This window comes from Podarcis gaigeae (genome assembly GCF_964106915.1).
Source record: "Podarcis gaigeae genome assembly, chromosome: 5".
Taxonomy (NCBI): domain Eukaryota; kingdom Metazoa; phylum Chordata; class Lepidosauria; order Squamata; family Lacertidae; genus Podarcis; species Podarcis gaigeae.
In genome coordinates, this window is record NC_139681.1 from 83,354,834 (window position 1) to 83,367,202 (window position 12,369).

The following is a 12,369-nucleotide window of genomic DNA, read 5'->3' on the forward strand; positions in this document are numbered from 1 at the left end:
ATATTTCAAAATGTTTAATTCCTGACACCCACCAGTTTTTTAAGGAAGTCCCCAAACGTGTTGAGGCTTTTTGGGGATAAAAAAAGGAGTGATTTTTAGCTTTTTGAACTGTTTTCAATGCTTATTCCATCGCATTGCCATGCATCCGGGTTTTCCCTGACACTTTGCTGATTTGACACAATTCCCCCAACACCATTTTTACACCCCAAAACCAGGACATGTCAGGAATTTTCCTGACATATGGCAAGCCTACCAAGAACAATCACCTGTCTGATCTGGACTTATTTATTTGATTCATTTACTTTTTCTGTTTTATTTTACTTTCTTGCATATCTTTTATTTTATTTCAGTGATATATTTAAGTCTCTAGTCCCCATTTGTTTGTTTTCTTCCTCAAACATTGATTACCCAAATAAGCAATTGGCTTTTGCATTAGGATTTACATGCAAGAACTTACTTGGAGTAAAAGGAGGGTAATTCAAGCTGTTCACTGGGCAGCCATTTTTTGATCCTTTGACAAAATTGGATATTTCATTCATGTCCTAGAAGGATATATTTGCAGAAATGCATGAGTATATGGCATCTGTTAAATCAACATCTTTATTTATCTGATTTTTTTAAGCAGGAGTGAGGATTGGTTGGCCATGCAGCTGTGGCAGGACTGCAAATCCAGACACCCCCAGCCAGCATGACGAATGGTTAGGGAAGAGGGGAGTTATGGTCCAAAAACATCTGGAGAGACAAAGAAATCTTAAAAACTATTCAGTAATCTTTTATTTTATTTTAAAAAAACAGCTCTCTCCAAAAGCAAGAGGGCAATTTTACTGAACATATTCTTCTTTTTTTGTGACAGCTGCCATTTTCTCCACCTTGCCTTTAAATAAAGCTATGGTTGGGATAAAATGACAGCAGACCTGCCAACAAAGAATTTCTTCTGGAAAGAAAATAAAACTTAAGATGCCGGGGCCCCTCAATGATGGGGGAGGGGCAAGTTGGTGCCCCGATATACAGTGAAGAATTTTGAGAGGCTGTCTTACTGAGTGGTAGATGGGATTCCTTCTCAAAACATTAGTGTTCAAATTATACGCATAGTACAGTACTTACAATCCACAGTCCATCATAGGGGACCTGATTGTGAAAATCACTGCACTCCTTAGTCCACCATTCATCAGCAGCAGGATTGGAATAATCAGGGAAAACTGTTAATCCTGGCCACACCTGCAGATAAGAAATGGCATACAACAGTGAACAGCTATATTTGAAATGGATTTGGAGCTTTGGACAAATTCATAAGGAAGATTTCTGCAATTTAAAATACATGGTGTCAGGACTGCCGCTAGGTCCCAGCTCACAGAGGACCAACGCCCAGTGGATATTATATACAAAAGTCTTTATTGAAGTTTAGTTTCCATTTCCAAGCTCTGGGCGCGCAGGCCCACGTCTTAACGCTAGACCGGCTAAGTCCCCTCTGACTCACTGCTCCACCCACACCAGTTTAAGATTCTAGCCCGGCTCCACCTCTTGCGCTGCTCTTTCCTGCGTTGGGTCCTTCTGCCCTCTGGGGTTCCCTCCTTCCTGGACTCCTCTGACGCGGAGCCTCCTGAGTCTTGCCCCTCCCTCCGGCGGGCTTTAGGACCTGGCTCCCTTCCCGGGCTCCCCGCTGTGCCGCGCTCCTGTACATTTGAACTTGGCGCGCGCGCCCAGCCGGTGACTTTCCTTCTGACCGTTTCCCCGCTTCCTGATGTGGGTGTTGCCAAACCTGACTCCTCTCCTCCCTCTGGTGGTGAGGACACTGGTCCCGACTCCTGGGACTCCCCCTCCCCACTGCGCTCTGGTGGAGACGCTGGCCCTGATCTCCAGCTGCTGTTCAGGGACTCCCCGCTGGCCCCTCCCTCTTGAGGTTTCTCCCTTGGAATCTCCCTTGCTCTGGCCACCGGCGCTCCCTTCTGTGAGTCCTCCGATTCGCTAGAGAGGCTTGTGGAATAACTCTGGCCACTGTCACTGCCTGCGCCCCCCTCGTACTCCTCCTCCTCACTCTCCATTTGCTCCCCCTCCTGTGTCTCTCCTTCTGAACCCCTGACATCCATCCCCCCCTCGAAGCCCCCCCTTCCCCCCTCCCCCTCTTCCGGTGCGGGTTCCGGGTGCTCCATTGTTGTAGGGGTGAGTCCAGGATACAGCTCGTCCCCTGAGGCTTGCAACCATCGAGATAAGTCCGGGAAGTCCCCCATGGGCTCGTCGACGACGACCTCCTCCGCTTCCATCTCCTGCGCGGTGTGCTCGAAATCTGCGCTCGACCCCAAATCACCCAAGAGCCCTCCTCCCCCTGTTGCTTGATGGGGGTCCACCTCCCAGGGCCCCTTCGGCATGTCTCTGCACCAGCCCACTTCGGGTTGGTCCTCCCACCAATAAGATCCCCCCGTGCCAAAACCTGAAAGTGATCCCTCCGGAGAGCTGCCTCCCGGAGCCGAGTCCTCAGCTGACGAGAAACCCCGGAAAGTGCTGGCCGAGAGTGTGGGTGTGAACAAACAATCCTCGAAAAAGCCCGCCGGCATAGGCTTGTGCGGGAAAAGTGTGTGGAATTCTTCCTTGAGCAACTGCTCTTCCACTGCGTAATCCGGCACCCACCTGTTGGCGCTGGCCGGGGTGTCCTCTGTGGCGAGAAGATATTCAATCCCGTCCTCCCCCCACCTTAAGTCTAAAATCTCAGTGGCTTCATTAAGTGGCTCCCCTTTCGGCGACCCCCCTTTTTTGGGCGCTTCTCTGAGCGGGTCCGGCGCCTTCCCCGGTGCTTGAAACCTGTGGGGCTCTCTGTAGGGCGTGAGCACTGATCTATGAAAGACCGGGTGCATTCTGGAACCCTCCGGGAGTGTCAACCGGAAGGCCACTGGGTTGATCTGCGCCTCTACTTGGTAAGGCCCTAGCTGCTTGTGCCCTAGTTTCTTCTTGGCTAACGATCTGGCTGGAACTGCTTGTGCTGCCAACCAGACCCAGTCTCCCACCTGGATGTCCTCCCCAACCCTCCTGTGTCGATCTGCCTGCACTTTGTAAGCCTGTTTTGCCAACTCTAACTGCCTCCTGAGCTGCTCGTGGATCTCCTGCAACTCCGCTGCCACTTCCTCTGCTCCCTGTGGCTCCCCCTCCCGCACTGTGTCCAGACCCGGGAAGGTTCTGGGATGCCTCCCGTAGTTGGCGAAAAATGGGGTCACCCCTGTGGACCCGTGCTTCGTGTTGTTGTAGGCAAACTCGGCCAACGGTAGATAGTCCACCCAGGTCGATGGCTGCTGGTTCGTGTAGCATCTCAGGTACTGCTGCATGATGGCGTTGACCCTTTCCGCCTGCCCGTTAGTTTGCGGGTGTCTCGCCGACGCCAGGCTGACCTTGACGTTCAGGAATCCCATCAGCTTTTGCCAGAAGTTGGAGATGAACTGGCGCCCCCGGTCGGACAAAATAGACCGTGGTAGGCCGTGCACCTTGAACACGTGGTCTATGAACATCTTAGCGGTCTGCTCGGCCGTGGCCACCTTCGCGCACGGAATGAAGTGGGCCATCTTGGTGAACAGGTCCACTACCACGAGCACTGCCGTCTTGCCCCTTGAGCTGGGTAGATCTGTGACAAAGTCCAGGGCCACCCTCTCCCACGGTACGAACGGTGTCTGTAGCGGTTCCAACAGGCCCGCCGGCGGCTGGTGCACAGGCTTAGCCCTTTGGCAGGTGTCGCACCTATTGACATAGTCCGCGACATCCCCCCGCATCTTAGGCCACCAAAAGTCTCTGGCTACTAAGTCCACCGTCTTCTCCTTGCCGAAGTGCCCCGCGCTGGGCGCGTCGTGCAGCTGTTGCAGGACCTTCGCGCGGAGGCTGTCTCCTGGTACGTAGAGGACTCCCTTGCGTAGGAGCAGGCCGTCGCGCACTTGGAATTCGTCGCCCCTCGCCTTGCCACTGCACACCTCCTCCATCTTGGCTCGGGCGAACGAGTCCGTTTGCAGCGCGCGGCGCACCGCGTCCAGGTCCACCGTGGCTGACGCGCATGCCCACGCCTGTGGTGTGAAAATGTGCTTGGCCGCCGCCGGTGCCTCTGCCTCCAGATACTGCGGTTTTCTGGACAGCGCGTCCGCCAAGACGTTGCTGTTTCCTGGGATGTACTCAATTCTGAAGTCGAAATCTGCAAAGAACTCCGCCCAGCGGATGTGTCGCTGGTTCAGGAACCTCGCCGTGCGCCAGTACTCCAAGTTCTTATGGTCTGTGCGGACCTGCACCGTGTGCTTGGCTCCGACGAGGAAGTGCCGCCACGCCTTGAAGGCTGCATGTATGGCCAGCAACTCCCTGTCCCAAATGGTGTAGTTCTGCTCCGCTTTGCTGAGTTTTCTGGAGTAGAAAGCGCACGGCTTCCAGTCCCCCTGGTGGTCTTGCTGCAACAGAACGGCTCCCACGGCCCTGTCTGAGGCGTCCGTCTCCACTCTCATGGGTCTGCTGGGATTTACGTGCAGTAGGTTCTCTTCGGAAGCGAAGAGCTGCTTGAGCTTCTGAAAGGACTGCTCTGCCTGCTCCATCCAGATGAACCTCTTCTTCTTGGAACTGAGGGTGTCGGTGATGGCCGCTGTCTGCATGGCGAAACCCTTGATGAACTTGCGATAAAAGTTGGCAAAACCGACAAACCTCTGTACTTCCTTCCTATTGCGTGGGCTCTTCCAATCCAGTACTGCACGTACCTTGGCACCGTCCATAGCCAGTCCCTTGTCGGACAGTTTGTAGCCCAAGAAATCCACCTCCGTCTTGTCGAACTGGCACTTCTCCAGCTTGGCGTACAGCCTGTGCTCCCGCAGCCTCTGCAGAACTTCCCTAACATCTCTCTCGTGAGCCTCCGGCGATTCCGAGAAGATTAGGATGTCATCCAGGAAGCAGACGCACTTCTTGTAGAGGAGACCCGCCAAGACATGATGCATGAAGGCTTGAAAGCAGTGGGAACCATTTTTTAATCCAAAAGGCATAACTCTGTATTCATAAGTGCCCAGCGGCGTAAACATGGTTGTTTTCCACTCGTCGCCTTCCCGTACGCGAATGAGATTGTACGCTCCGCGCAGATCCAACTTGGTAAAGATGCGACCCTTCCTCACCGTCGCCAGCAGGTCATCGATCTTGGGCATAGGGAAGGCTGAGGGCTTGGTCTTGAGGTTCAAGAAGCGGAAATCAACGACCAGCCTCTTTTGGGGCGTGTCCCGCTTCTTTACAAAGAACACTGGACTGCCTCCTGCCGCCTTGGACTCCCGGATGAATCCCCGCTTCAGGTTGTGATCTATGAACTCCCTGAGCTCTTGCAATTCATCCTCAGACATGGAGTACAGTTTCCCCGTCGGGAGCGTCGCCCCGGGCAGGAGGTCGATCTTGCAGTCGTAGGGTCTGTGGGGTGGCAGCTTATCCGCCTCTTTCTCGCAGAAGACGTCCAAAAACTCCTTGTATTTGTTAGGCACCGCTTGCAACATGCCCAAGTTCAGCTGTGGTCCATCCTCGTGCCCCTCATCTTCCAAGTCCGCCAGGATGCAGTGTTCTGCGCAGTAAGAGGAGCCGAAGGTCAGTTGCCGCTGGTACCAAGCTAATGCCGGGCTGTGCCTATCCAGCCAACTCATTCCCAACACTATGGGCGTGTCTGACAGGCGGGTGACGTTGAAGCTGATGACCTCACGGTGGTTTCCAATGCGCATCACCATTGGCGGCGTCTGCTGTAGCACTTGCCCTCCCAGTAGCTCCCTGCCGTCCACTGTGACGACTTTCAGAGGTACCGCCGCTGGCAGAAGGGCTATGCCATGTTGCTGGAGGAACTGCATGTCTATAAAATCTGCATTGCTCCCCGAGTCGATGGTGATGGGAATTTCCACAAGTAGCCCATTGGGGAGCTGAAGGGATGCGGTGAGCTGCACTACTGGTTTGGGTGGGAGGGGGTCGGTGGGCTGTAAGATCCCTGGGGATTGCTTCACTGACTTGTCTGGCTGGTCCCCAGAGACGCCATCTCCAGCCAGACAGTGGAGTTTTCCTGCTGCGACTCCCTCTGCTGAATTGCGTCTGTTACTGTCGCTGCGGCTGCAGTATGCTTGTGAAACCGCTGGGGACACTCTTTTGCCATATGCTGAGCACTGTCGCAGATGTAGCACTTCCTGGTTCCTCTAGGAGGCTTCATCTTGACTGCTCCCGGAGTTAGGGCTCCGACTGTGGAGTGAGCCTTAGCACCACCTATCTCCATCGGCTCCTCTCCCCCTCCCAGCGGAGGCATGGATCGAGCGCGCGCCGCCTCCTTGGGGAAGGGAGGCAGTCCTCTCGCTGGCGTGCGTCCCAAATGCCCTTCCTCCCTGCCCCAAGGGCGTCCTTCCAACCGAACCCCAATGGAGAGTGCCCGTTCCACCACTTCCTTGGTGGTTTGGGGTCTTCCCCCCCTTGCGATCTCGTCTTTCACAGCTCCGCTCAACCCCTCCCAGAACAGGTCTCTGACGGCAGGCGATTCTTTCTCCCAGGCTAGTACATTCACCAATCCGAAAAAACGTGAATGATATTGCCTCACAGTGGCTTTACCTTGTCTTAGTCCGTGAATCTCCCTCCTAGCGATATCCACATCAATCTCAGATAAAAAACACGCATCCATCACTTTAATGAAGGCAGTCGCATTTTGGAGGGCTGGATCCTTGTCTCTCCATAGATTGCGCAGCCACGATTTTGCCTCCCCCCGTAAATGCGAAATAATAAATCCCACTCTCTCTTCCTCATTTTTAAAGTCTTTGTCAAGCAGCTGCAATGCATAAATCACATCTGCTCTGAAGTTAGGATACTCCTGCAGGTCCCCATTGAAGTGAGATACCAGGCTCCCTCCTCTGTTTCCCAGCCCAATCCCTTCTGGTCTGGTGGCGGGTAGCCTCTGTGTACTTAGCACTTCTAACCTGGTTCGCAGATCCTGGCAGGCAGCAGCTGCTTCCTGTTCTTTCTTTCTGGAAGCCGCAATTTCTGCAGTCAACTGCGTCACTGCGTTTTGCAAACTCGCTATCCTCTCTTCGGTAGTCATTTCCCTGTTTTTCATGAGCTCGCGAAGCACCAATCTTCACCCCTCGCTGCTTTCCCGCACTCCACGAGGTTGCAAAATTGGTGAAAATGGTGAGGGGACTTACTGTCAGGACTGCCGCTAGGTCCCAGCTCACAGAGGACCAACGCCCAGTGGATATTATATACAAAAGTCTTTATTGAAGTTTAGTTTCCATTTCCAAGCTCTGGGCGCGCAGGCCCACGTCTTAACGCTAGACCGGCTAAGTCCCCTCTGACTCACTGCTCCACCCACACCAGTTTAAGATTCTAGCCCGGCTCCACCTCTTGCGCTGCTCTTTCCTGCGTTGGGTCCTTCTGCCCTCTGGGGTTCCCTCCTTCCTGGACTCCTCTGACGCGGAGCCTCCTGAGTCTTGCCCCTCCCTCCGGCGGGCTTTAGGACCTGGCTCCCTTCCCGGGCTCCCCGCTGTGCCGCGCTCCTGTACATTTGAACTTGGCGCGCGCGCCCAGCCGGTGACTTTCCTTCTGACCGTTTCCCCACTTCCTGATGTGGGTGTTGCCAAACCTGACTCCTCTCCTCCCTCTGGTGGTGAGGACACTGGTCCCGACTCCTGGGACTCCCCCTCCCCACTGCGCTCTGGTGAAGACGCTGGCCCTGATCTCCAGCTGCTGTTCAGGGACTCCCCGCTGGCCCCTCCCTCTTGAGGTTTCTCCCTTGGAATCTCCCTTGCTCTGGCCACCGGCGCTCCCTTCTGTGAGTCCTCCGATTCGCTAGAGAGGCTTGTGGAATAACTCTGGCCACTGTCACTGCCTGCGCCCCCCTCGTACTCCTCCTCCTCACTCTCCATTTGCTCCCCCTCCTGTGTCTCTCCTTCTGAACCCCTGACACATGGTGTCTCCAGCTTATCAGCCTTCACAAGAAGGCTCTACACACATGCCAGAACTTAAGGTTTGAGCAACTGAAGTGGAAGGAAGGGCTCTGTCACCCTAGCATAACAGATCCAATTTTTAAAAAAGAATGAGAATTATTGAACTTTGCAAAGCCTTAAAGGTGTGGATGAATGAATGGCTAATGGGAAGACAAACACCTCACAAGGAAACCAGGATGAATGTGTATGGTCGTATAACTGTCCCACAAACAAATGAGAACAAATGCTCTATACAAACTAGAGATAACCTAACACTGGATAAGCTTTGTGCAAGCAAATCAGGATGAACCCTCAAAAAATAGGTCTTCTGTAGCGGCCCATAAACTGGAACCAACATAGACGGGTGTAAAATCTTAAGAGCAAAACAAATGAAGTCTTTCATCTTTCAGATGAGGAGTAACTGAACAAAAGGCATTTTTTCTGATGCTTAGATGTGAGAACCATTGCTTATCAACCCATGGTACAGGATGTTGCAAGGGACACACCCCTTCTGCTTAAAAAACAAAACCAGAATGACCTCAAAATCATTAGTGTGTAGGGAAAGGAGTTAGAGGTGTGTGTTCTTTCACCAATTTTTATTCATTTCCCCCATTTCCTAAAAAACAGCTCCAAAAGGACCTTCACTCAAAGGTCACATGTGTCCCATACATTTAAGGATTACTTAAAGCACTTCACTTTCTCCCAAAGAATCTTGGGAACTATGATTTGCTAAGGTTTCTGGGAATTGTAGCTTTGTGTGGGGTAAACTACTGGCCCCATGATTCTTTGGGAGAAGCCATGTTCTTTATATGTGCTTTAAAGCTATTGTGTGTATGTGACCAAATATAGACTCCTCTTATTTGCTTATTTATAATGATACTAGCAGCATCCTTGTACTCTATGAATTCTAAGAAACAAAACAAAAAGTATCAGTGTTGTTTTGAAAGGTTCCCTCCGCCATCTTGATTCAACATAGTATCTAATTGTATCCACACATAGAAGAAAACCTGTTCCTTGATATCTGGAACCAGTATGCAAAATTTGGTTACAGTATCAGAAGAGTGTCCGAATGCACAGGAAACAAACAACTTTCCAAAATATATAGTAAATTTGTATCTCGCTTTAATCTGCAAAGAACAATATTCCCCATGAAGGCTAAAATATAATAAAGAATGCAGGTACTGGAAATGTTGGTAACATTATAGAATGAAAGGGATTTGCATACATATGTAGTGTGACTATCTGAAAAATAAACCCTTTGGGGAAAAGATATTAAGAGTAGTCAGGGAAAGGACACGTTATAGATTAAACTGACAGTCTAGATACTATTTTAGTGAGCAAAGCCATAGGTCTGCAAAGAAAGAATAGAAACTTCTCAGACATTTACTTGAGCTCCTAAAACCTCATTCATTTCAATATGGTCAACTGTATGGGATTATTATTATTATTAGCATCTTTTTGTTTCAATACTATAAACCGCCCTGTGATCTCTGGATGAAAGGCGGTATATGAATTTAAATAATAATAGCAACAAGAAGGAACCTCCAAGGGGATTAAACTACAAGTTTGTAAAAGCAGCTACTTACCTCTCCAACAAGGGGAGTCACTCCATCTGATTCATTGACCCACACTTTCATCTGATTACCATTTTCATAGGCCATATATGGAGTATTATTACGGAGACCATTAATAGAAATGGCAGGATCCTGAAAAATTAGGAACAGAAAATATTATCTTCTCACAAACTGTCCAGAATCAATAGTTTCCAATAATATTTAACCCAAAAGAAAACAAAATCCATGAAATAGTAAAACGCGCTGAAAATTACCAGTATTATGACATATTTCTGTCCATTGTTATGAAGTTCTTGAACCAGCTCAGGGAGGCCTGCAAACTTTATTTTATCATAAGTGAAGTCTTTTTTGTCTTCCATGTAATCAATATCAGTGTACTGAACATCCTAAAAGAAAATGGAAATCGCTGTAAGTACAAAGGCATATTGAAACTTTGAAATTGTTCCAGTCTCGTATTCGCCCTTTACAATGGACACAATGTATTATATTGGAAAGGATGTTGTACTGCCTAACAGTGACAAAAATGTTACCACTCTTCTGTTCCTTATCAGAAATCTGAGCATATAGGGCCAAAAGGTTCCCCAACGTTTCACAGGACAACTTACCAAGTTTGTATATGCATACCAAGGTAAGATACCATGTATAAAATGCAGGAAATTATGCACTGTGTAGGAAAAATGGATAGAGAACAGTTTCTCTCCTTCTCTCCCAACACTAGAACTCATCATTCAATGAAGCTAGATTTCAGAAGATCCAGGGCAGGCAAGAGAAATAACTTCTTCACAGAGCTTATAGTCAAAACAAAAAAATTTTTCCTTCCAGTAGCACCTTAAAAACCAACTAAGTTAGTTCTTGGTATGAGCTTTCGTGTGCATGCACACGAAAGCTCATACCAAGAACTAACTTAGTTGGTCTTTAAGGTGCTACTGGAAGGAAAAAAAAAATTGTTTTGACTATGGCAGACCAACACGGCTACCTATCTGTAAACAGAGCTTATAGTTAAACTATAGGATTTGCTCTCGCAAGACGTAGAGAAGGACACCAGGGCACAATTCCACAAGCCTGCCCCCTCACATATGCAACATGGAGAAGTAGACACAACGGCCATGACAGAAGACTGCGGGAAAGGATAATTAGGTCTGAAGCACAGGGTAATGCTGCCTAGCAACAGCAAAGAGACCTGCTTGGGATACAGCCTCTCACACACCCCATCCACCGAAACCCCGTTTTGGGGATTTACGCTGAACCTGCCAGTTGAGATATGGCCAGCAGGTAAGTGCACTGGCCAGCAGGAGGCCAGAATTAAACACACCCATCCAGCCAGCACAGCACAAAGCTTGCTCTTCCAGTTGTACCTACAGTCGTAGCTTGGTTTACGAACTTAATCTGTTCCGTAAGTCTGTTCTTCAACCAAAGCATTCTTAAACCAAGGAGTGCTTTCCAATAGCAGCGGGGGACTCAATTTACAAATGGAACACACTCAACAGGAAGTGAAACATGTTCTTATTCCAAGGCAAAGTTCATGAACTAAAACACCTACTTCCGGGTTTGCAGCGTTCTTAATCCAAGTTGTTCATAAACTAAGCTGTTCTTAAACCAAGGTACCACTATATTCATCTTAGTCCAGAAATAATGTTTTATGGGTAAGAACTCGTAAGTGAGCTCCCTTCCCCACACAAGTAATGTGCTTCTTTTTTATGTCATCTTCTGAATAGCACAGTGATTAGCATGTTGCATTAGGACCGGGTAAACTAGGATTCCAATCCCCAATCAGCAATGCAGCTCAGTGCACTAGTCACTAACTCTCATCTGCATACTATCCCTTGCTTTTTCCTGTAAGACTAATTGCAGTCGTTAACAGGGGTCAACAGGTTTACCATAACCATTGAGTCAATCACCCATCTCCTACTACCCTACTGAGAAAAACCCCACCCCACCCTCCCACTATATATAAGGGTCTGGTGACTTTTGTTCCATTGTATCTGAAGAAGTGTGCATGCACATGAAAGCTTATACCAAGAACAAACTTAGTTGGTCTCTAAGGTGCTACTGGACACTTTATTATATATATATGTATACTGCATTTTTCGCCCTATAGGACGCACTTTTTGCCCTCCAAAAATGAAGGGGAAATGTGTGTGCGTCCTATGGGGCAAATACAGGCTTTCGCTGAAGCCTGGAGAGCGAGAGGGGTCGGGGTGTGTGTGTGTGTATATCCCCACTTTATGGGGTTTCTGAAAAGGTAATATGGGTGATAAGCCCTGAGCATTTTGAAGAAAGGTAGGACATAAATACATTTAGAAAACTGGTGCGATGTTCCTTCTGCCCTGGTATGATCTTTAATCAAGATTTACAAAACTCCCTTCTCAACCTGGTTTCAAACTCGAGTTAAAAATGGCTCTGTTTAGCAAGACTGTCACTGTGGATGTAACACAATATTATGATCGATGCTGAAAAGAGTAAGGCAGAGGAATTTGCACTAGGAAAAAATGGAGGCTTGAGACCCGCTCCCAATTTTTAAGCAACCAGTGACAGAATCTTACAATCCTACCATGAGTCCACATGTAATAAGATCATTTTTCTATAAAGTGGCTTGTTCATATTTGGTGTATAATTTTACTCAGGCTGCTTCCCATTCCCAAGCTTAGAAAGGCAAATTCAGAAACTTAAATGGTTTCCAACTGTGCAGTTCATGCATGTAAAACCCAAATAAGAAGCATTTACTGTGCGTTATATAATTCACCCCCACCCCGCAACTTCCATTACTATGGCAACTTACGGTGTGGCTGTATTTTATGTGATTTACTCCCTAATATACATAAAAAGTAAAGCGGGTTGATGAAAAGTGGATTTCAAGAAGTCGAAAA

At 49.0% G+C, this 12,369-nt stretch overlaps 1 protein-coding gene across 1 annotated transcript in view; it reads right to left on the bottom strand.

Moving 5' to 3' along the window:
• Window positions 1-12,369, bottom strand: part of SI (sucrase-isomaltase) — a 110,541-nt gene that overhangs the window by 75,662 nt on the left and 22,510 nt on the right. Inside the window, exons 11-14 of the mRNA XM_083739051.1 lie at window positions 9,757-9,888; window positions 9,515-9,634; window positions 1,105-1,218; window positions 458-542 (exon numbers count right to left, since the gene is read on the bottom strand). Of these exons, the coding sequence (XP_083595177.1) occupies window positions 458-542; window positions 1,105-1,218; window positions 9,515-9,634; window positions 9,757-9,888 (451 nt within the window). The remainder of the gene's footprint in view (window positions 1-457; window positions 543-1,104; window positions 1,219-9,514; window positions 9,635-9,756; window positions 9,889-12,369) is intronic.